At 52.0% G+C, this 24,288-nt stretch overlaps 1 protein-coding gene and 1 pseudogene across 3 annotated transcripts; one reads left to right on the forward strand and one right to left on the reverse strand.

The window, feature by feature from the left end:
* Positions 1–2,289: 2,289 nt before the first annotated feature.
* Positions 2,290–8,340, reverse strand: LOC100453124 (thiol S-methyltransferase TMT1A-like; annotated as a pseudogene).
* Positions 7,702–23,909, forward strand: KRT7 (keratin 7). 3 transcript variants are annotated; one of them, XM_009247753.4, is made up of 10 exons: positions 7,702–7,849; positions 8,011–8,679; positions 10,201–10,412; positions 12,558–12,618; positions 13,701–13,796; positions 16,446–16,610; positions 18,001–18,126; positions 20,417–20,637; positions 23,180–23,214; positions 23,593–23,909. In XM_009247753.4, the coding sequence occupies exons 2-10, from the start codon at positions 8,356–8,358 to the stop codon at positions 23,760–23,762; spliced, it is 1,410 nt and encodes a 469-aa protein (XP_009246028.3). In that variant the 5' UTR covers positions 7,702–7,849; positions 8,011–8,355; the 3' UTR covers positions 23,763–23,909. The 3 variants fall into 3 exon arrangements, with proteins under 3 accessions (XP_009246028.3, XP_063568221.1, XP_063568222.1); XM_063712151.1 differs by having other exon boundaries at positions 7,719–7,849; positions 23,180–23,909; XM_063712152.1 differs by lacking the exon at positions 8,011–8,679 and having other exon boundaries at positions 7,764–7,849; positions 23,180–23,909.
* The last annotated feature ends 379 nt before the right edge of the window (positions 23,910–24,288 follow it).

The following is a 24,288-nucleotide window of genomic DNA, read 5'->3' on the forward strand; positions in this document are numbered from 1 at the left end:
ATGGGAGGCATCAAGGTGAGAGCAGTGCATCAGGTCTAGAGAGCACCCAGTCCAGGTGGGAACGGGGAGAGACTCTGGGAAAAATGGCTCCAGATGATGAAATTGATAGAATCGTTGACATGTTCTATCAATCTATCAATGAGGGAGATTCTGGAATGATTCATTAACTCTGGGAAAAGTGAAAGTAGGGGAGCATATTGATAGAATGGTTCCAAAAGTAAATGAAGTATACTATACCCCTTTGCTCTGAATATCAATTAATGAAATAATTATATCAGGATGAGGGGAGATGGGAAATATAGTGGCCCTGGGATTGTTGTTAAAGAGAGGTAACTTCTTACTTTTCAGAGTGAGAAGTCAATAGTTAATGCTCAAACCTGAAAAGTTGAGAAGTAGCAGTATAAATATGTTACTTAGAGATATGGATATAAAATTTAAAATAGAAGGCTAAAACTTGAACGTGGTTGCCATTGGGGGGTAGACATCGTGTGTAGGTAAGAGCTGTTATTTTTCATAATGAGTCTTATGGTTTACTTCTTTAAATCACACATGTATAAATTTTTTTTTTGAAACAAGGTCTCACTCTGTTATCCAGGCTGAAGTGCAAAGGCACAATCATAGCTCACTGGAGCCTTTATCTCCTGGGTTCAAGCGATCCTCCCACCTCAGTCTTCTGAGTGGCTAGGACTATAGGTGCATGCCACTTTGTTCTTCAAAAAAAATTTTTTTTGTAGAAACAGGGTCTCACTATGTTGCTCAGGCTGGTCTTGAACTCCTGGACTCAAGTGATCTTTCTGCCTTGGCCTCCTAAACTGTTAGGATTACAGGTGGGAGCCACCATGCCCAGCCAGCATGTATAGCTTTGATAAAAATTTATATATCCATATCAATATTTGTCTATCTATCTCTGGAGCATATTGGAAAGTGGTGGTTGAAGTGGAGAAGGGTGACTTTTTTTTTTTTTTTTCCTCATTGTGCTGCTGGGAAAATCAGCCGATAGTATAAAAAGCTAATCAGCTAATGATGGTGGATGGGGAAGTTTGGTCTTTTGCTAGAGCCCAAAGCAGCTTCATCAGAAGCTTTGAGTTCCTAGAACCCTGGACCCAAAGGCCTTGGGGGAAGCTTGTTTATCTAGCAGAGCCAAGATCCTCTGAGTTACCTGAGCTGGGTGGATCCACTCTCTCAGGAGAAGAGAAGGATCCAGCCCTGGCCATAAAATCTACTGACACTGGCTGCCCTCTGTAGAGGGGGGACTCACTCTGTTTACCTGAGCTGGGAGAAAAGTGCCCTTACCTGTTAATACCTGGAGCAGCGAGAGAACTTAGGGGCTCTCCTCCCTCTTCAGAGTGCTGCCAGCTTGAAGGATGGAACCAACAATCAAACAGATGCCTCCTACTGAGGACAACGGAACAAAGAAAATAGAACTTTTTTTTGTTTTTGTTTTTGTTTTCTGAGATGGAGTTTCACTGTTTTCGCCCAGGCTGGAGAGCAATGGTGCGATCTTGGCTCACTGCAACCTCTGCCTCCTGGGTTCAAGTGGTTCTCCTGCCTCAGCCACCCAAGTAGCTGGGATTACAGGTGCCCACCACCATGCCCAGCTAATTTTTTTCTATTTTTAGTAGAGATGGGGTTTCACCATGTTGGCCAGGCTGGTCCGAGCTCCTGATCTCAGGTGATCCGCCTGCCTTGGCCTCCCAAAGTGCTGGGATTACAGGCATGAGCCACTGTGCCCGGCCAAGAAAATAGAACTTTAAAACAATCTACAGCACCAAATATAACCTCCATGGGCATCCAGCAGCATATTACTAAGAAATGACCTGGAGATAAGAATGAGGTTTTGGAAATTAAAAATAAATCTTAAAATTCAACAGAGGAAGTAAAAAGTAGAATAAATACTGCTGGGCCATGGGAGAGGTCATCTAGAAGGTCAAAAGGAGGAACTATGTTGCAACACGAAACAAAAGCATAAAGAAATGGAAATAACGAGTGAGAAGAGCAGTGATGCTAAAGCTAGGAGATCTTGTATCTGAATAATATTTGTTCCAGAAGAAGAGAAAGGAACAAATGGAGTAGAGCCAATAAAGAAAGAAACATGACGAGAAAACTTCTCTGACCTAAAGAAGACTTGAGTATTGACCTCAAAAGCATTCTTTGAGTGCCTAGAAATAGTAACAAAAACAAGACACATACCTAATCATATGCTGGTGAAATTTCTGAATTTCAAAGGAACTTCAAAAGAAAAAAATCCTAAAAAATTCCGGATGTAAAAACAACCAACAACAAAACCAGCTACCTGAAGAGGAAAGAGAATCAGAAGGCCACTGAAGGCATCTTTTGCAATTTGGGAAGCCCAAGGACCATGGAACAATGCTCACAATTTCTGGGGAAAGTTCTTAGATCTAAGAAGCTTGGCCAAAATATTATTTAAGTGTGAGGGGAGAAGACAGACATTTTCAGATATACAAAGGTATCCCCATGAACCATTTCATAGGAAACTATCCAAGAAGGTAGTCTAGGCAATTGAAACTTAAATTTGAAAAACAAATGAGCAAAACAATTTAAAACTCCAATAGGGGAAGACGAATAGCACGAGAAACAGTGGAGACCAATACGTCTAGTGGAATGTGTAGTAAATAAATGAATGACGAATGAAAGAGAAGACAAGGAAGAAAAACCCTTAGAAATAATTTGAAACTAAAATGACAGGTTATTTCCACCAAATCCAGGATTTGGGATGGAGAGGCTTGTGGGGATGAGGATGGGGAAATAAAAGGTGCTATAGGTATGATCTAAATTGAGGGGATTACATTACTGCATACTTTTGGTATGATGATAGTGAAATAGGGGTTCAAATATAACTTGAAAGATGAAAGTAACTATACTTAGTAAACGTGTGGTAGATAGAAAAACTTCCAAATACCAGGCAGGGGAAACATGAGTAGCTACAATTTCCCCCCCCTTCTATGTTCTTTAATTATTTTATTATTATTATTATTATTATTATTATTATTATTATTTTTGAGACAGGGTCTCACTCTGTCACCCATGCAGGAATGCAGTGACACAATGTCAGTTCACCGCAACTTCTGCCTCCTGGGCTTAAGAGATCCTCTCTCCTCAGCCTCCCATATAACTGTAACTGGGACTACAGGCGCGTACCACCATGCCCAGCTCTTCTTCTTCTTCTTCCTCTTCCTCTTCCTCTTCTTCTTCTTGTTCTTCTTCTTTTTTTTTTTTATATTTTGAAGAGACGGGGTTTTCCATGTTGCCCAGGCTGGTCTTGAACTCCTAAGCTCAAGCAATTGCCTGCCTTGGCTTCCCAAAGTGCTGGGATTACAGGCATGAGCCATCACACCTGGCCAGTGTTCTTTAATTTTTGAATTCTTTTTAATGACGAGGCTGCATTGATTAATTGCCCTTATACTTATAATCAATGAAGTAAGAAACACTGAAAAGTAAATAGTGTTCAAAGATACCATGTGGTGCCATAAGCAATGTGTTTGGAGAAACTCCTTTCTTCCATCTCTTACATTCTTTCCCTGTATGCGTCCCTCGCTACCCAGAAACAATGACTAATGACTGTCACTAGGGAAAAGGGCTAGAGAATGGCATGTAGGTGACTTTGTGAGGGCCCAGAATAAGAACTGAATAACATATGATGCCGATAAAGATGGCTATCTGTGTACTTACAAGTTCTTATTTGTTAGGGACGGGAGATGTTCTGGCATGCACTATAGGGGATTTGTAATCCTCATCTTTAGAAAACCAGACTCTGTGATGGGATTTAGAAGACACCAGGTTGAAAGCCACCAATGGAGCAGCATGGTAAGAAGGTCTCTGGCCTAGAAATTAAGGTGCCTCAGTTTAGTTGTGTCTCTGCCATTTTTGTGAGCCATGTGTCTTTGCGTAACTCATTTAATCCCTCTGAGACTAATTTTCCCACTCCAGGAAAACTGTGTTGCTGCACATAGTCAGCACTCTTAAAATCTCTTGAAATGTCTGTTGAATAAATAATGAACAAACAAATGAGTAAAATGACTTGTCTAAGGTCGCCCTCAGTGTGAGCTGTGTCTGAGCCCACAGGTGTCCGGATGCAGCCTGATGCTCCATCCAGGTTAGCACACCTCCCCCACTCACTCATCGGTCTCAACACTCTGCACACCTCATGGAGACTCTGCTCCAGGTTCTTGACAGAGCACAGCACCAGGGTGCAGACCAGCATGTCCACAGAGCCATCGGCCACCTGGTGCATGTTTTCCCTGGCAGCTACCACAAAGCACTCAAACTGCAGGTGTCGGTTCTCTGCAATGCTCTTGATCAAAAACTTCTCAAAGTTGGGGTTGGGGTCAATACAGGTCACCCTGCACCCAGGTGGGTAGTACTTGAAGTTGGCCCCCATGCCACAGCCCACCTCCAGCAGGGAGAGCTTCTTGGAGGGGCCCACAAACTCCTGCAGGTTGCCAAAGAGCTCCTGCTTCTTGCTTGCCATCTGTTCTTTGTACATCACAGTGAACCTCACCAAGAAGTAGGGGAACCATTTTTGCACATCCAGTTCTACAAGCCCATAAAGTTCAGCAGGTACATGGGAAATGCTAGGATGTCAATGGCCAGCAACGAGGAGGCCCAGGAGACACTGCTGACCAAAGGCAGAGAGAAGTGCCCAGTGGCAAAGGGGATGCCGCTCAGCCGGGGACTGCATTGGTGGTCACACCCGACCCTGAGGATGTGGCTTTCTCCACTAATGCTGTGCAGGCTAGAGCTCGAGGAGAGGAGTCCAAGGTTTAGGCTGAATAGGGCTGGAGATTTATCCAGGTGGGGACTGAAGAGTCAGGGGTCAGAGGGTGAGAGTAATGGTCAGGGAGCCTAAGCTGGAAAGAAAGGCGAAAGGAGGGTGGTGGGTGGGGAGAAAACGGAACAGCCGAGTTCAGGACTGGGGGTGCTGGTATAGCTGAGGAATCCACCAGTGACAGTGAGTTATTATCAATGGTCCTGCAGTTTAGGATCTAGAGTGTGACCTCAGGTGTAGGCAAGAGAAAAAGGATGCAGTGAAAGTATTGAGGAGCTCAAGGAACTCAAAGGGTAAGATGCTGGGTGGGTCATTTGCACTGAAAATGAGGGAGCTCGGGGTGGAGAGGAAGCAGGACCCGGGTGCCAGAGTCCACAGTGAGCATGAAGGGAGTCAGGTCAGGAGGTGGCTGTAGGGCCAGCGGGGATCAGCCTCAGGGGAGAGAGGCAGGAGTGGTGCAGCTGGATCGCAGGAGCCCACAGGATTTTTAGAATCACAGTGATCTGTGCAATCAATATATAAAGGTTAAAAACTCAATCAGTATATAAAGGATTTTCTTTTCAACCAACAGCATTCCAGTGAATGGTCAATTCACTGGATTAAATGAATTGGTCAATTCCTTTAATCACTTCCCTATTAACAGGCATTTAGGATGTTTCTATTTTTTCACAAATATACCACATTCCAATTCAAATTCCAAGATAATGAAAAAATTAATATTTTTTTCTTTATGAGTCAGAGGACGTGTTTTTAGGGGATAGACAATGAGTAATAGTTCTCTAAGTGCAGCAAGGAGCCAAACAGAATGCCTCCTCTCTGGGAAAGGAGCAGCAGGGGCCACTGGGGCAGAGGTGTCTAGGGCAGGTTTAGCAGAGCCAGGCAATGTGGAGGACCTGGGGCTGCTTTGAGTTCATAGCTCAGTTCTAGAGCATGAGGTGGGACAGCTAGGAGGATGGTGGGAAGACAGTGGGGGTGCGCTTGGCTGTGTGTGTGTGACAGAGTGCTACGGAGACAGGAGCCTGCATTTGGGGCAGGCAGATGACCAATGGGGAAAGACTGTGGGATTAACTCGCCTCATGATTCTGCCCAGGATTTCCTAAGGTGTCTTGGTGAGGCCAACAAAGGCCGGGTGGGGTGGAGACAGAGGCTGGATGGATGGCTGAGCTGTGAACTCTTGTGGGCAGGAATCTTATCTGCAGCCTCTCAGGTTGGCAGCGCTTTGGGAAGCCCTCCAGAGGATGTTAGCGTGTGCCACCTGGCACCGAGTGGGCTCCTAGTTCTGGCCTGTGAATGGAGAGGCAGGAGGAGACTGGCCAGGGCTGGAACGGCCTGGAATGCTTCAGAGAGGGAAGGAGAGGCCAAGGGGTGAATGTTAGGCAGTCCCTGGAATGCAGAAATGTTGCTCAAAGTGGCCCCCCACCCCCAACCCCAGATGTGAGCCTGAAAAGCCCAGAAACCTTTTCTCCTTCCCATTGTCCTCCCCAGTCCTCTCTAGGTGTGGAATCTGGGGATTTCATCTTGGGTGAAAAATCCATGGCCCAGGGAGGGGCAGTGACATGTCCAGGGCCTCAAGGCAACAGCAGTGCCCTGACAAAGATTTCCCAGCCAGGCTTTAGGGGAGAAGCGGATGCAGGAACTCCTGGTCTGGGTGGGCACAGCCTCCAGAGTGCAGATCCTGTAGGGGGCTGGAGGTGGGGATGGATGAGAGGGCCAGAGGTAGAAGTTGTTAGGGGAGGTATGGGAGAGCAGGCGTTGGTGTGAGAGGCAGTGGTAAAAACAGAGTTGAAGATGAGCCCTGAGGGGTGAGGAAGTTGGAGTGTGTGCGTATGTGTGTGTGTATGTGTGTAAATTAAACAATTGGTCTTTTTTGCCTGCTTGGGCATTGGGGAAGGACGGCAGTGAGATTCCTATGAATGCAAATATCACAGGACCAGGTAATCCCTATGCTCTTCAAGCTACAACCAGGCACAATTCCAGGTCGAATCTCTCTCGGTCTTACACACGCATTCATGCTCCACAGCTGATACCACAGCAGGTCTCCTTGGGCACCCCTCTGCCTCTGGCCTGAGCTGACCCAACACCAATGGCTAGGGTCAGGAGGCAAGGCAGGGAAGGAGGCTGGTGAGCCTCCACTAAGATCACTGAGAAGGGGTGACATTCTTTAGCTTCACTGGAAGTCCTTGTGCTTTAACTGAAATGGCCAACCAGGAAGGACGTTCCATCCCCACCCTCGTCTCCCCCAAGGGCTTGGCCTGAGATGACGAACCTGGCCAGCTTATTGGGAGGGGCTGGAGGTGGGCTAAGGGCAGACGGAAGCCAGGCCTGAGAACAGGGTGTGGCAAGCATGGCTGGCCCTACTGGGAAGTGAGGCCAGCACTCAGGCTTTGTCGGGTATTCTGTTCCAGCACGAGGCTTACCCCTCTTGACTGGGTTTGAAACTGCTGGGAATTGTTTGGTGGTGGCTTCGCGGGAGAAAGATGATGAAAGCTGAGGGCCTTTAAACAGGAAAATGGTTGGGGGGAGCGGCAGGAGAGTTGAGTGCTAACAGAAGCACACGCACTCAGGCAGGCATCAAAATGTGTGCCATTGTGTAGCCACAGCTGCCCCCTCGCCCAGGATGCACGCGCAGACCCCCATCTGTGTAAGCAGGCTCAGACATGCGCGTGCACATGCCTGGGGATGTGAGCACAGCAGAGCCGAGAGGCCTGCAGGCGTGTGCACACATCCACAAAGTGTACACACATCCACAAAGTGTCACAAATACACACAAGTGTCCCCTTCCTCTACAGGGACACATAAAATAAATGGGCAGGAATATGAGTGGAGGGTCCGGGAGGTGAGGGTCCAGGGTAAGCATTCCCAAGGCCCCTGGGATTCCGATGTCTACTGGAGTGGGGAGGGGAGGAGCTAGAAGGGCGGTCGTGTCTCTCTCAGCCTAGTTTCTATGGGAAATGAAGTAGGAGGGAACGCAGCCAGGGAAACTAGCTGGGCCAGGAGGGGTCAGACTCCTGAACAAGTGAGCTGATCTCTCAAGCAGGAGCTGGATCAGTGTGAGGGAGAGCGGTAAGGAATGCCTTTCTGGCTTCAGTAGCCTGGAGGATGGGGGCGTCTGGGCGTTGACTCCTGGGTTGGAACTTTTCAGCCCACCCCTTCCCCCAGTCTCTTGCCACTGGGTCTGTCTGCTCGGGCCTCAGGGATCTCTATGTTTTTCACCCCCTCTCCAGGCATCCTCCTCCGGGAAGCCTTCCCTCACTGAGTTCGTTTCCGATGGGCTGGAACTGCGGTCCCCCGCTGTTCTCTGCGGCCGTCTAGGGATGGCGCTCCTGCCTACTCCGGACCATCCCTGCTTGGACTGAAAGCCTGGGCTTCGGCGGGGCGGGCGGGCAGAGGGCGGAGGGCGGCCCCAGGAGGGGCCTGGCAGCAGAGAAAGGTGGCCCGCGGCCAGCCCCGCCCCTACCTGTGGAAGCCCAGCTGCCCGCACGGGCGGATAAAAGGCGCTGAGTGTCCCCGAGGTTAGAGAGTGCGCGCTCCTCCTCGCCCGCCGCTAGGTCCATCCCGGCCCAGCCACCATGTCCGTCCACTTCAGCTCCCCGGTATTCACCTCGCGCTCAGCCGCCTTCTCGGGCCGCGGCGCCCAGGTGCGCCTGAGCTCCGCGCGCCCCGGCGGCCTTGGCAGCAGCAGCCTCTACGGCCTGGGCGCCTCGCGGCCGCGCGTGGCCGTGCGCTCTGCCTATGGGGGCCCGGTGGGCGCCGGCATCCGCGAGGTCACCATTAACCAGAGCCTGCTGGCCCCGCTGCGGCTGGACGCCGACCCCTCCCTCCAGCGGGTGCGCCAGGAGGAGCGCGAGCAGATCAAGACCCTCAACAACAAGTTTGCCTCCTTCATCGACAAGGTGAGCGGGACTGGACCTCGCCTCGCCTCGAGCCGCGCTCCAGACCCCACCAGCCGCCCTAACTAGCCCTGCCTGCGCGCGGGCCAGGCGCTGGGGAGCACTGCCGCCCTTCTCTCTTTCCGCTAGTGTTGGGGACAAGATCTGGGGGGTCCTTCCTCCTCCGCATGAACCCCGTGGCTATTTTATCCCCTCGGTTTCCAAGCCCTCCCTTCCAGCAAGCTGCCCAGCTGCCCCTCCTTTTCCTCCCGGAGTGCGGGCCTGAATGCTGTAGGGCTGCCCTCGCTGGCTGCCTGTCGGTCCCCTGGACCAGTTTTGCCTCGGGCTAGGAGTTCCAGAGGCCTAGGCCAGGAGTTCTCTCTCTGGGACCCTTTCCCTGAGAGGGGACCGTGTGGAGTCAGGAATGGAGTTGGATGGCACGCCCTTCCCAGCGGGGGAGACCCAGTCTCTCTCAGATGCTGATGCGGATGCAGATGCTGGAGATTAGGGCTGCAGTCGGGGAGGCTCCCGCCCCGCCCCTCCCCTCCGCCACCTGCCTGGTCCTCCAGCCTCCCTTAGGTGGCAAGAGGAGAGGTTACAGCTGCCCTTGAAGACAGCCCAGTTGAGGGCAGGGAGTGGCAGAGAGGGGCCTCGGAAAGGGTCCATTTTGGAGATATTTTTCCTGGCCGTTGGCCTCCCACACGTGGGGCCTCTGGAGGCGGGAGGGGCAGACTTGACTGGTGGGTTTGGGAGGAGTGCTGCCAAATCCAGGAACTCAGGGCTGGCCCTGCTGGGCTGTTCTGGCCAGGGCCCCCTTCCTCAGGCTTAGACCAAGTGTACTCCCATACCCCCCTCCCTCATGTCCTCCTTTCTTTCGCCATTCACCCAGACCCGTCTTTTAGATTTCGTAGGGGCCTCCCCAAGCTGCTCCAGGCCCAGGTTCCCCCATGTGTTGAGCTGCACCGTCTTACTCTCTGTGGTCCCCAGGGCCTGGGGCCCTGAACTGCTGGTTTTGCAGAGGCCTCTATTGCCTCCCACCTCCAGTCATACCAGCTACTCCTTAAGGGCCTTTGTGGGCTCCAGGCTGGGGTCATTTTACCATGGATTGACGGTCCTGAGGCCTTGCTGGAGAAAGGGGAAGGAGAGAGAGGATACTGAGAAAGGAAGAGAAGAGGTCCCAGACAGAAGGGAGGGCTGGGCCTGGTCATCCTCATGATCCATTGACAGGAAGAGATGGCCCTTCAGAGAGGGAGGTGGAGAACACCACCTGTAATGTGATGGGGAGTGAAGTGGAGAGGAGGCCCTGGAGCACATTCATCGAGAGTCAACCACGGGGCACATCCGTGCACCAGGCAGACCTGCTTCCTGGATCACTCTGTAGGACACTTGATTTGGAGTCCAAAGGGAGAGGGCTGGAAGCCCCAGGCAGGGGAACAGCCGGAGAGACCATGGCTCTGCTAAGTGGCTAAAGACGATGCTCCTCAATCCCGCTGTGGGTGGCACGCTCCGGCTCCTCTTGAGTTTCCTCCTTCTCGCCCTTTCTAGGTGCGGTTTCTGGAGCAGCAGAACAAGCTGCTGGAGACCAAGTGGACGCTGCTGCAGGAGCAGAAGTCGGCCAAGAGCAGCCGCCTCCCAGACGTCTTTGAGGCCCAGATTGCTGGCCTTCGGGGGCAGCTCGAGGCGCTGCAGGTGGATGGGGGCCGCCTGGAGGCGGAGCTGCGGAGCATGCAGGATGTGGTGGAGGACTTCAAGAATAAGTAATGCCCCTTGTGCCACATGCGAAGACCCCTGCCCCGGGCCAATGTGACCCTCATCAGCTGACCCTGTGCAAGTCCCCCTGCTTCAGGAATCAGCATGCAGCTGCTCAGTCCGATAACTCCCTGAGGGGCCAGTCTTGACCAACACATTTCCTGCCTTTCCTCTCTCCTCTTTGTCCCTGGGGGCTGTTTCCAAATCATTCTGGTCTTTTCCCCTGACTCAGTCCCAGTGAAATGTCTCAGCCCAGCCCTGACCTGCACTGTCTCCTTTGGGTGCCTGACCAAGGCCCCGAGAGAGAGTAGGGCAGAAGAAAGTGTCTTCTGACAGGGGTGCTTCAGAACTGGTATGACCTTCACAGATTATTCTAGAGCAACTCTCTTTTGTTCAGGTGAGGAATTAGAGACCAGAGAAGTTTAGGGACTTGGTTGAGCTCACACAGCAAAGGTCACTGGGAGAGCTGGGACTTGAATTTTAGGTCCCTGACTCCTAGGAGGGGACATAGAGCCAACTTGGGAAGGAAAGAAGCGGGGAAGGAAAATGGTCATTGTGAGCCACGGGAGGGCCGCAGAGGCTGAGGGTGGGTCTGGTCATGGCAGGAGCCAGAAGGTGGCCCAGGAAGGCTGGGACTGGGGCTTTTGAGGACAGGCCTTTTTGCGCTCTTTTCTCATTGAATAGAAACAAAAGCCTGAAGCTCAGGCTGGGCCCCACCCTGGCACACCTGAGGGGCACTGGGGCAGTGAGTGAGTTCTGTCCCCTGCCTGTGGCTGTGTGACTAAGCAGGAGCAGGTACATTGGCTCTGACTGGAGGAGAGCAAACAAGGTCTCTGTGGAGTGCCCCCCCCCCCCCACACTCCCACTTCCCTAGGGCAAAAGTCAACAGGATTAGTCCCATAGCAGGTGGAACCAGACAGGTGCAGAGTAGGGAAGGCGTGGGGCCACCATTCAGCCCCTGTTGTCAGGACTAACACGTGTGTGCATGCGTGTGTGCACACCTGCTGCCCACCCCCATACTCTCCCAACCCCAAACCCTCAGAGCACCTTCCTGTGGAGCCAGCCTGAGATCCAGGCTGGGACTGAAAGAGGAACTGGAGGGGAGTCTGGGGAAGGGGTACAGGGAGGGTCCCTGTGTGCAGCTGCTCAGGGAGTTCCAATCTGTGCACCCTCTGGACCTGGTCGTGCACTGCCAAGGCAGGGGTAGACAGCAAGCCTTGCAGATATTTCTCCAGCTTCTACAGAACTTGAGGGAGTGCAACTTTGAGGGTATGGGCACCTCCCACCCTGAGTCTGGGCTCCTGAAGGGGCTTGGCCTACCTGGATGTCCTGCCCTCCACCCCAGGTTGTCCCTACTGCTCCCAGCAGCTCTTGGAACTCTTGTTTCCAACACCCTTTTTTTGAGTCTCAACATAAACATTAGATTAAGCCAATGTGGTCTCTTCCTCTGTGCCTTGTTTGCCCAGGTCCTCCTAAGGGCCAGGAGTGGCTCTTTGGGAGGAATAGTGATGGGAGCTATGGGAGGAAGGATGGGGGCTGGATCATCTAGGCGAGACCTGGTTCTTTCAGGACTTTGTGTATCCCTCATCCTGATTCTACAGGGTTCCTCCCCTTCAGACTCCTTCTTTGCCCCTGAGGGGTGGGATTAGGTAGTGATTAGGGCATGGCTGGAGTCAGCTGCCAGGGTTCAAGTCTGGGCTGTGCCACTTAGCAGCTTAGTGACCTGGGCAGATTACGCTGCCTCTCTGTGTCTCTGTTCCCTTCTCTGATAACCACAGTACCATCGTTATAGGTTTGCTGTGAGGGTGAAATGAGCTCATGCACAAGAAGCACATAATAGTGCACACCCAGTAGAACACAGTCTTATGCGTATGGCTGTTATTATTTGCTTTTTTTCTCCCCGGACATGCAGCTTTTGTGCTGTCATTCACATGTTTCCTATGTGCCCCGCCAACAACCCCCCATGCCAAGACTCAAAGCCCTAGGAATGGCCGCGTGGAAGTCAGGGAAATTTGGTTTTGTAGCTGACACATGTTTTTTCAGGTGTGTCTTTAAAGAGTAGGGGAAGGGAGGCAGGGCAGTTTCACAGCTGCATATGGCAGGGGGAGCGTGGAGGTAAAGCTGCATCAACACCAGGCCCTCCTCTACTGCAGGTACGAAGATGAAATTAACCGCCGCGCAGCTGCTGAGAATGAGTTTGTGGTGCTGAAGAAGGTAAGTGGGGAAGACAGGCTGGAGGAGGGTTGTCTGAAAACATATGGGACAAAGGACCACAGGATCCTCTCACCTGAGCAGCCCATGGGGACCTCTGGCCAAGGCCTGCCTGAGCTGTCCAAGAGGAAGACTGCACAGCCTGTCCTGTGGGTGCATGTACGTGTGTGTGTGGTGACTGATTAGACTCATTTCTAGGCCTCTAGGGGTTAGAACTAAGAGCAAAGGATGGAGGTTATAGAGGGAGATTTCAGCACTGAATAAGGAAGTGCTCTATTCAAGCCAGAACATTTTCATCAGAAAGGTGTTGCTTGGCTGGCCTGAAATGTTTGCTGAATGAATGCAATGAGCTGCCTCGAGCCAGCATGAGCTCTCTGTTCCTGCAGATGTGCAAGCTTGGAAGACCTTAGAAGTATCTTAGGGGTCTTGTCTACATGCCCTTTAAGATTCTCTTCAGTACACTGAGCAGTTGGTGTTCCAGGCCAAACCACAGAATTGCAACTTGCCCCTGGGAGCTGGGCCCTTGGAGATTCAGGAATGAGTAAAAGTGAGGCCTGTCCATAGGAGTTTAACCTCGGGAAAGTGCAGCTGGAAGAGGCTCAGACACCATCTTCACCTGGGGTGTTATCTGAGGCCCACCTGCATCATAGTTACCATGCTGCAAATTAGACACATAGCCTGGAGATTTTCCATCTCTGGGAGCGGGGCTGGGAATCTGAATGACTTTGTGTTCTGCTACTGACTGATGAAAAGTTGAGCTCGCAGAGTTGAAGTTCCAGGTCGCACGGTTAGTAGGTGGAGCTAGTGGTGTTGAAACCATCTAGGTCTTTAGGAACTGGTCAAGTGCTAGGTTGGGGCTTCAGTTACTCTGGGATACCAGTGCTGATGCCCGCCATGCAGTCTGGAGGGTCAGCAGGGCAAGCTTCCTGCTGTGACCATGTCCAGCAGCTGTAGAAACTGTTTCTGGGTAGGGCGGTAGTGTTTGGCCTGTGGGTTGGACAGGGCAGGCCTGCTCCCACCCCTACTAAATGTTCCCTGTACCGAGGACATAGTCTCCCTCTGCCCCATCTTGCCCCAACCCCCAGGATGTGGATGCTGCCTACATGAGCAAGGTGGAGCTGGAGGCCAAGGTGGATGCCCTGAATGATGAGATCAACTTCCTCAGGACCCTCAATGAGACGGTGAGGACCACGGGGCTGGGTGACATGTCTTATCCTACCCCCCGCCTCTGGGTCAGTCCAGATATGTGTCAGTGTGAGAAACAAACTCATCTGTCCAAACCCAAAGAATGGACTCAGAGACCTGGAGAACAGCGAAAGTGAGATATTAATGACAGTCTTGAAAGATGGGTGTCTGATGGGCAGGCATGCCTAGCACAGCCACAATAAGCAATTTATCCCCTAGTGCACAGGTCCCTCCCTCAGTTCCTCACAGGCTGAGTACTATGGGTTCACAATCTTCCTGGACAGTGCCTATTGGTTGTTGGGTTGGGGCTTTAGGTGTTTTTTTTTAGGTTGTATTGCTGCATTTTGTTGCAGCCCACAATGCATTGCAATCCTAGTCAGCTCAATGGCTCTTTAAATATTTGACTTATGACCTAAGTAGCTGGGCAGGCTGATAAGAACAAAGTGAGCCATTTTGCAGGCTAGTAAACCTTCATTTAAACTAAACTTCTTTGGTTCAGGTGAAGGCAAGAGAAGCTGGGGGGCTGACAAGCAGGCATTGGCTATTCAAGCAAAGGGCTGGTATATCCTATTTCTTCTGTAGTTTGCTGACCTAAGCCAATTTAAGGCACTTTGTCTTGGAAATGGACCATTATATACATTATTTCCTTCATCAGGGGTTGGGAGGATTTATCCTGCCCTTTATCCCTTCTGGACTCAGGAATTCAGGATGGGCTAAGGATTCGGGAGGACGTGGGGATGAGTCAATCAGGATTGACCTTGGAGACACATGGGATGATCGCAGCATTTCTAAGGAAGGGGGATTGGGTGGGACTGGAAGGAACCAGGAGGAGGTCAGGGGACTCCAGGCTGTGACAGGGTTCAAAGGTGGGCTAGGCAGGGCCAGCAGGGGAGCCCAAGTCAGGAGAGACTGGATTGCCTGAACGTTTACTCCTAGAGGGGCTGGGTGGGTAGCTGCCTGCCAACTCACCACTCTAATGTCCTCCCTTCCCTTCTTATTCTCTCCCTCTCACCCTTGTCCTCCGGGGTTTCCAGCTCTTTTTCTTCAAGGGGATTTAAAAATCTCTCCCCTCTCATCAGTGTGAGTCTCGCCTTAGGCAGAAGGTAGGGTGACCAGTCGCCTGGCAGAGGCTAGGCTGGGCATAATTAGCTTGTGAGGTTAATTACAAACCAGTTCTTCAGTCTAGTCTTTGCCTGAACGTCCAGTCTCCACCAGCCCCTCAGAGCAAGTGTCCACACATTTGTTAATTTCAGGGGAAGTTTCTTTGAGTCTTGCTTCAGGCACTTCTAATCTCAGGTCTTCCTGGGTCTATCACATGGTTTATTTATGTGTAAACACACGTGTACACACACACACACACATATATATATATAAAGTTGTTTTCTTTTCATGGTGAAAGTTTAGTTTATTTATGTGTAAACACACCTGTGTGTATATATATAAAGTTGTTTTCATGGTGAAAGTAATACATACTCATTGCAAAACAACCAAAAAATTAAGTAAATCCTAAATTGAAAATGGATTACTTGGCCGGGCGCGGTGGCTCATGCCTGTAATCCCAGTAGTTTGGGAGGCCGAGGTGAGCGGATCACCTGAGGTCAGGAGTTGGAGACCAGCCTGGCCAACATGGTGAAACCCCGTGTCTACTAAAAATACAAAAATTAGCCGGGCATGGTGGCGGGTGCCTGTAATCCCAGCTACACGGGAGGCTGACACAGGAGAATTGGTTGAAACTGGAAGGCAGAGGTTGCAGTGAGCCGAGATTGTGCCACTGCACTCCAGCCTAGGTGACAGAGCAAAACTCTGTCTCAAAAAAAAGAAAAAAAAAAGAAAATGGATTACTTACACCCAATGTTACCATCTTCATGTCTACCTTTCCAGACTTTCCTGTGCTTACATATACATAAAGATACAGAAATATACATTTTCAATAAAAATAGCATCATGCTTCATTTTTATTATTATACTTTAAGTTCTAGGGTACATGTACACAACGTGCAGGTTTGATACATAGGCATACATGTGCCATGTTGGTGTGCTGCACCCATCAACTCATCATTTACATTAGGTATTTCTCCTAATGCTATCACTCCCCCCTCCCCTCACACCCCCGGCAGGCCCCAGTGTGTGATGTTCCCTGCCCTGTGCCCAAGTGATCTCATTGTTCAATTCCCACCTATGAGTGAGAACGCATCATGCTTTTTTTAATGCAACAGTACACCATGGGCATATTCCCCGCAGGGAGCTGGAGCTGTATCATCAGTGTACAGACTGCAGAGTATTCTGTAGCACGGTGGAATATGATAATTTCATCCATTCCCCATGGCTTCCCTCACAATAGAGCTCGTGCACCTACAGAACCTCACAGTGAGAAGTCAGCACAGCGCACCACACTGTCCCTTTCCTTATCCCCTTTAACCCTGCCAGATTCTCGTTTGAGACACTGCTAATGGGCCCTCAGGGAGCCAAGGGTGGGCAGAATGAAGTAACTTAATGTGTGCTGGGTCTGGGCCCCCTTGCTGCCTGGTGACTCAGCCCACTCCCAGCTGTTCTCTCTTTTCTTTCCTTTGTGAGTGGGGAATCCCAGGGTGGGTGTGGGCATAGGATCCTGCCCTAAGTCCTGATGTCCCGTCTGGTCCCTACAGGAGTTGACAGAGCTGCAGTCCCAGATCTCTGACACATCTGTGGTGCTGTCCATGGACAACAGTCGCTCCCTGGACCTGGACGGCATCATCGCTGAGGTCAAGGCACAGTATGAGGAGATGGCCAAATGCAGCCGGGCTGAGGCTGAGGCCTGGTACCAGACCAAGGTGTGAGGCCACCAGGGGCATACTTCCTCCTGCCAGGGTCCTTGGTGGCAGCTTCCCTTACTCCTCAACTTGTCTCAAGCCTTCAGGGCCTGGGTCCCACTGTTCTGGCAGGCACCAGTGGTTTAAGTCTGTGGTGCTCTGCCCTGGAGAAAATCCCAAGATGGGAGGACAGGGCAGACGAAATAGATATGGATTAATCATTATAATAGCTAAAATATGGCAAGTACTTACACAGTACTAGGCAATTTTCAAATCTTTTGCCATTATTGACTCATGTAATACACAGAATAGCCGTATTAGATAGGCATCGTTATTACCCCCATTTTGTTTTATTTAATTTAATTTATTTTATTTTTATTTTTTGAGATGGAGTCTTGCTCTGTCACCCAGGCTGGAGTGCAGTGGTGTGATCTTGGCTCACTGCAACCTTTGTCTCCCTGGTTCATGTGATCCTCGTGCCTCAGCCTCCTGACTAGCTGGGACTACAGGTGTGCACCACCATGCCTGGCTAATTTTTTTTGTATTTTAAGTAGAGACGAGGTTTCACTATGTTGGCCAGGCTGGTCTCAAACTCCTGACCTCAGGCAATCCACCTGCCTCGGCCTCCCAAAGTGCTGGGATTACAACAGGCGTGAGACACCACACCCAGCCTATTACCCCCATTTAAAGATGAGGTAATTGAGGCACAGAGAGGTTAAGTAATTTGCCTAACTGCATACAGCTAGTAGATGGAAGAGCAGGGACTAGATCCTGAATGTGAGGGCCCTAGACCTGGGAAGCTTAATCATCACATCTACTTCATGGTGGCAGGACAGTTGATGGTGCAGGGGCTGAGGGAGCAGGAGTGGGTGCTGGGGTGAACCAGTGTTCTTGAAGAAGGGATCCCAAGGCAAGGATTGAGAGGTCTGCCCCTGCAGAGATAGGGAATCATTCATGGTGCCTGGGTGAGAACACAAGTATGCCAACAAGGAGACCTGGGTTCAGGCCCTCGTTCCACCACTGATTGGCTGTGTGATCCCTGGGTGGTGCTTTCACTTCTCCGAGACTCACTCTCCTCACCTGTGAAATGGGTGTTCTGGGTGTTGAACAGGTGAGAATCTCAAACTCTCAGTGATTCTCCAGCAGAAGGGCATGGTGGGAGTGGAAGAGCCCTGGGATCCATGGGGATGGGCCTGTGGAGCCTGGTCTGTCTTCCCTGCCTGACTTGGAGGAGAATGAATCCCTTCCTCACACTGCTGTCTGGTCTCCTGGCATCGGGCAAAAGTTGATGGGAGTCAGACGGTCCTTCCCTGAAAATATAAGTTGGGAGGGGCCTTGGGTGGGGAGAGGGATGAGTTACCTGTACTCACTGCCCACCTCTCTGCCATAACTCTCTGTATGGCCCCTCCAGTTTGAGACCCTCCAGGCCCAGGCTGGGAAGCATGGGGAAGACCTCCGGAATACCCGGAATGAGATTTCAGAGATGAACCGGGCCATCCAGAGGCTGCAGGCTGAGATTGACAACATCAAGAACCAGGTGGGACAAGCCCTCTTGCCTCCCCCTGCTACTTGGGGCATGCAGGGGTGGCCAGCTGAGGCCAAACTCAGGATGTGGAGCAGGAGGTTCCCCTCTCCCGGCCAAAGCTGGTGCCACTGTCTCAGACCCCCTTGTGAGATCTCCAGGACAGAATGTTCTTGGCCAGGTCCTGGCATGGGCTGATGGGAGAAGGGTCCTGGATGTGCACAGAGCCTGTGGAGGGAGACTCAGGCTGGCTGGCCAGAGGAAAGCCACCACTGGTTCCACATTGATACTGAGCACTCTGCTTGCACCTGGTTCTGGGTGCAGGGCGCTGTCCCTGGGAGCTCATCGTTCATTGCAGGGACAGAGGACAGCAGAAGACCTTATAATGGCTCACATGGCCCTTTCCCACTCCAACCTCACTTTCTACGACTCCCCTCACTCTGCTCTGGCCATGCTAACCTGCTTCCTGCATCTTGCATTTGCCAAGAATGGTCATGCTTCAGGGCCTTTGCACTTGGCGTTGCCTCCCCCTGGAATGTGGTTCTCCCAGCTCTGTCCATGGTTGTTGTTTTCTCCTCCCTGGGGTTTAGGAAAAGACCCCTTCTCAGAGACAGCACCCTCAAACACCAGCCCCTCTATCGGCAGCCTGTCTGAAGTTCTTTGAAGCCCCTGTCACTTTCTGAAATGTTCTGTCTTATTCATTAAGTGATTGATGGTTCCTACCTCCACTGGAATATAACAGATGCCTGGAGAGCAGGGACCCTGTCTGTCTGGTTCACTGCTCCTCTCTGCCAGCACCTGGCACATGGCAGGGGCACGGGTCTCAGACGAGAGACTGCCTGGGAGGATGAGCTTTGCTGGAAGCTGGGGTTGGAGGTGTTGATGGGGGAAGGGCCCCCAGCCCTGGCTGAGTAGTGTGTGGCCAGGGCAGCTCAGCCTGTGCAGGTGTCTGCAGTGGAGAGAGGGGGAGGGCGACACACGTAGAAGCTTTGGAAAGCTGATTTCCAGATGAGCATGGGTGGTGGGGGATGTGGGGGTGATTTACCCAGAAATGTCTATCCCTTGGAGCCCTGTGGGCCTGTTTACAGGAGGGCGGAGGCTGCCTCGTGGCACAGAGGCAGGGCCATGAGTCACCCCATGAAGTGGGCCAGCTTCCAGGCCAGGAGGGGAAGCACAGAATAACAAATGGTGGTTTCCCAAACCCTGCAGCCTCTACCACATCCGGTTCTCCTCTCACACAACAGGGCAGATCCAGGCCTATAGCCAGGTGTCTACCACTACTGAGGGGCGTCATGGGGAGCTACAAGGGGTCTCCAGAGGCAGCGGGGATGGTGTTGGCTCTGGGGGCACCAGTGTGACAGGGCAGGGCACTGAGCTGTGGCCGAGGGGCAGAGTGTCAGAGGGCCTCCTGGGGGATGCTGTCTCTGGCAGAGAGGCAGGCTGCCTCCACTGAGGGAAGAGGATCTGAGGATAGAGAATGGCCGGTAAGAAGGGAGAGAAGTCCTTGCCCAGGGGACAGGGATGGTGGCTTTCTGAGCTAAACAAGATGAGGCCTGGGACTATTCAGGCTCCTGGCAGTGGGGGCTGAGCCCAAAGCAGAGGGCACTCTAAGGCCAGGGAGAAAGTGGCAGCTGCTCCAGGCAGGCACAGGTCTGGAACCAGAGCATCCCTGACCAAACCTGGGGACTGTGAGTCATGCATCTCATGGCATCTGGGGGCATCTGGGAGGGTCTCTCTGCTCCAGGCCCTCCTATTCTGGGCCTGCTCTCAACTGGTTCCTATTTTATAGGTGGTTTCTGGTCTTTGTCAGCTGCCTGACATCTGGAGACTCAATTAAGATCCCATGGTCTTAGAGCTCCTGCAGCTGGGGGCTGGGACTGGGGGACTGGGGGTTTGAAAATCATAATAGCATTCATTAAAAATGATCACAATAGCATTTATTAAGCACTTGCTGTGTGCTAGACATTGTGCCACAGACATCTTGTATATTATCTCATTTCATCCTCAAAATCTCCTTATGAGGGAAACACTGTGATTATTGTTCTTTTAGAAAAGAGGGGACTTTGGCTTAGCAGGGTTGATTCATCCATGGTCACATAGCTAGTAAGTGGCAGAGCCAGAACTGGAACATAGGCGTTGGATATCCAAACCTATGTGTTTAACCCTTGGGATTCTCTGGTGCTTGGGGGAGTAGGTGGTGCCAATGAAGCCACCTTAAGCAAGTTGCCCAGGTGCTCACTGTAGGATGGGTAGGCAGGAAGGCAGACTGGTGAGCCTCAGCTTACAGCTGCACTGCTGCCCACAGCGTGCCAAGTTGGAGGCCGCCATTGCCGAGGCTGAGGAGCGTGGGGAGCTGGCACTCAAGGATGCTCGTGCCAAGCAGGAGGAGCTGGAAGCCGCCCTGCAGCGGGCCAAGCAGGATATGGCACGGCAGCTGCGTGAGTACCAGGAACTCATGAGCGTGAAGCTGGCCCTGGACATCGAGATCGCCACCTACCGCAAGCTGCTGGAGGGCGAGGAGAGCCGGTGAGGACAAGGAAGCTGGAAAGGGGATGCTTCTAGGGCTCCGTGGGGTCTGGGGCTTGACATTCATCTATTTACAAGCATTTCCTGTATGCCCCTCCTCTGCAGGGCGCTGGGTGTGGGGATGCAGGGAACACAGAGCTGACGCTTGCCTCTTTGCCTTTAATGAGATGACCTTCTAGAAGGAAAGACCATGGAGTGTGAAGCTCAGTGGGCAGGTTGAAATGATAACAGTCCCTTTGCGTGTGCGACTTCTTAGGGTTATCATATTTGATCCTCAGTACACATTCAGGTAGTCAGGTCAGAGACGATTGATTCCTTAGTCTCCAGAGGGGAAAGCTGTGGTTGAGTTTCATTAATTGAGAGAACAGGGCCAGAGTGCAGTCAGGGTGTGCTGATTCCTGCTCCAAGGATCTTCCAGGACGCCAGGCTGCTTCTCACTACAGAACTAAGTGCTACATCATGTGGTGTTAACTGACTGTGGTGGAGGGGGATCATTTTGTTTGTCCCCAGAGATATTTGCAGACTCACTTGCAGTCAGAGAGGAGGCTGGAATGGGGGAGTCTGATAGCACATTCTTCGTGAACCGCATGCCACCTCTGTCTATGCAGCTGGGCCTTCATGTGCATATTGCTGGGTTCGAACTCAGCCTCTTCATTCTTGGCTTGTTATAAGACACCATGGCAACAGAGAATACACAGGACATGTTTCTGCCCTCAGGGAGGTTGCAGAGGGTGGAGGAGACAAAACATCCACAAAGGAAACCCCCAGAGACCAGTAACTTACATTTGTAAAATGCTGAGTGTATACAAGAACTTTTTCTTTTCTGAGTATTATTCCTGAGGGGCCAGAGACATGATGGACAATGAATGGAGCAGCAGGGAAGGGATTGGGGAGTGAAGGGGTGCTAGGGCCGAGGGCCTGGGTGCTGGGAGGAGGAGAGGAGACAGGGTCGCAGGGTATGAGTAGGAGGCGGAGAGGAGGAGGAAGGGGCTTTGCCCCTGCTGCTGACCCGCCTTCTCCCTGGGTTAGCACCCAGTCTTCTTTGTGGGAAGAATTGAACACCAAAGGTCTCTGGGAACACAGAAGCTGATCTGGGCACAGGGATCTCCAGCCAAGATGCCTCTCTCTGCTTCCGCCTCTCCCACAGGCACAGGGCCCCCCACATTCTCTAGAACCCATACCCTGGGCCTTCTGTTGTCATAGAAGTCAGAGTTGGGGGACTCTTAGAGTGGTACCTGATCTGGCTTCCTCCCATGGGAAGAAAAGGGGACTGAAGCTCAGAAATGGTCAGTAGTGTGCCCAAGGTCACACAGCACGCAGAGACATCCTCTTCCAAAAGCTTAATCTCAGTCTGAGCTGCTATAACCAGGCTTAGATCCGGGTACTCTGAGAGGATACGGTCCCCCCAACCCTGGGGGGATATGGAGGTAGATACCTTGCTTTTACCTCTTAACTTATCAGAGTTGTGGTCCAGAAACTCATTCAAACTGGGAGGCCTACTTTAAGAATACAAAGTTACCAAAAAACCCCCACTTACTTAGAATGAGAAAAGTCACACAGATCACTAGGGCCTTGGACATTCAAGCCTCTTCCGTCTGAGTTCTTTAGGCATCATACCAGAAATTCTTCGAGTTGCTGCCTGACTGCAACCTGGCTCCCTCTCCCCACCCACAAGTGCCAGCAACTCCCAGCACCAGCAGGGGCCATTTAAGCAAGCCCCCCGGGAAGCTTTCAGCAAACCTCTCTCTTTCCCTCAGCCTTTGCTCTGCCTGCTTCCTGGGCTTGGGGCCACAGAGGCCAGCGAGGCTCCCTTCATTCCCTCCACCAAAGTGAGGTCTTTCCTGCCCCCCTAGAGCAAACTGATCCCCAAGGCCAAGGGCTTGGTGACAATGGGACTGTGAGTCACAAAACAAACACAGCCAGCTGTCTCGAATGGATTTTTAATTTCTACTGCAAGACCTGTTTCAGCCCCACTGGCTGCTTAAAGCCACCCCCACTCCATGCTCCTTCCTTAATCCTGGCTGGAGCCCCATTCAGTCAGTCAATGATTCACTAATTATTTTGACATATATTAAGCAATGACTTCTCCAGGCCTCATACTAGGGATAAAAGTATCAATAGGCCACAGACACCTTTAGGATTTTATGATACGGTGAGGAAAGGGAGCCATCTACATAAATAACACACACAGCTACCATTCACCGAATCCCAGGTGCTCAGGGCCTTAGACAGATTATGTCATTTAACCCTCACAAACAAGCCCATGAATTTGGTCCTGTAGTTGGGCCCAAGGCATAGGTGGGAAATGGAGGCCCTGAGACATTGCCTGGGGTCAGGTGGCCAGTGGATAGAAGGGCCAAGGTGAACACTCCCTTCCCGCATGCCTCCTTGCTCCTTTTACAAGGCTGAAGGCAGGCTGGAAGTGTGGGGCAAGAAGGAAAAATCAATGATCCTGCTTGGGGCCTGGAAAGAGAGAGGGCTGAGAGCGCTTCCCTCTCACGCTAGGAAAGAGCTGTCCTCACTGTCTGTCCTCTGCCCCCAGGTTGGCCGGAGATGGAGTGGGAGCCGTGAATATCTGTAAGTCCTTGGCTGTGGCCCATGGGAAGCATCCCTTGTGCTGTTTAGACGGGCTGGGTCTAGAGAATGGCAGACTGGCCCAGGGCCCTGCTGGAGGGGCCAGGAGCCTCCTTCCTTTCTACAGGGATTGGCAGGTCCCCTGGAGCACATACCGCCAGGCTCAATGGCCTGGGAAGCAGTACAAGAGGGCAGGGTGGGGCCAGGAGCACCTGGGGAGCAGCCCTACCCCTGTCAGACGCTCCTTGTGGGTTGGCCCATGGAGGGGGGCAGGGGTGAGGGAGAAGGGCAGCTGGGGCAGGAGGGTGGGGTGCAGTGAAGGGATGGGGTCCCTGGTAGGGAGCCTCATGCTGAAGAGAGCCCTCCTCTTTTCTCTCCCAGCTGTGGTGAATTCCACTGGTGGCAGTAACAGTGGCGGTGGCATTGGGCTGACCCTCGGGGGAACCATGGGCAGCAATGCCCTGAGCTTCTCCAGCAGTGCGGGTCCTGGGTCCCTGAAGGCTTACTCCATCCGGACCGCATCTGCCAGTCGCAGGAGTGCCCGCAACTGAGCCGCCTCCCACCACTCCATTTCCCTGGCCACCGCCCACAGTCACAAGAAGATTCCCATCCCTGCCTCCCATGCCTGGTCCCAAGACCATGGGACAGTCTGGGAAGTGATGTCAGAATAGCTTCCAATAAAGCAGCCTCATTCTGAAGCCTGAGTGATCCACGTGCCTGGTATCCTGGCTTCACGAGGCTGGGCAGGGGGAAAGACGGGACTAGAGAAGGCAGGGTCTCCCTGGTGACTAGGAAGCCTTTTGTGCAGGAGACTGAGAAGGCACATGGTGGGATGCGGTGCTGCTCTAAGGAACAGGATGCTTACCTAGTGTGAGCCTTGGCCTTCAGGTCTGGGGCTGATCCTAAAGATTCTCCTGAGGAAGCCCAGAAGAGCCATGGGGAAATGCAGGCTCTGGCAGCAATTGGGCCTTGGAGTGCTGCCCTGCTAAGGGGGTGGAAAGGCTGTTTGCCTCCCTCCCCCCATGCCCAGAGCTGCCAGAGCACATTCCTTTTGTGAGGAGGCCACAGACGTTCAGC

The sequence above is a fragment of the Pongo abelii genome, chromosome 10 (assembly GCF_028885655.2).
Source record: "Pongo abelii isolate AG06213 chromosome 10, NHGRI_mPonAbe1-v2.0_pri, whole genome shotgun sequence".
Classification (NCBI taxonomy): Eukaryota; Metazoa; Chordata; class Mammalia; order Primates; family Hominidae; genus Pongo; species Pongo abelii.

Bases quoted from the DNA above. Each gene is read 5' to 3' on its own strand.
- KRT7 (XM_063712151.1), top strand. From the start codon at position 8,356: ATGTCCGTCCACTTCAGCTCCCCGGTATTCACCTCGCGCTCAGCCGCC. The intron at 13,797-16,445 runs GTGAGGACCACG...TGGTCCCTACAG, and splicing joins TCAGGACCCTCAATGAGACG to GAGTTGACAGAGCTGCAGTC. The intron at 20,638-23,179 runs GTGAGGACAAGG...CTCTGCCCCCAG, and splicing joins CTGGAGGGCGAGGAGAGCCG to GTTGGCCGGAGATGGAGTGG.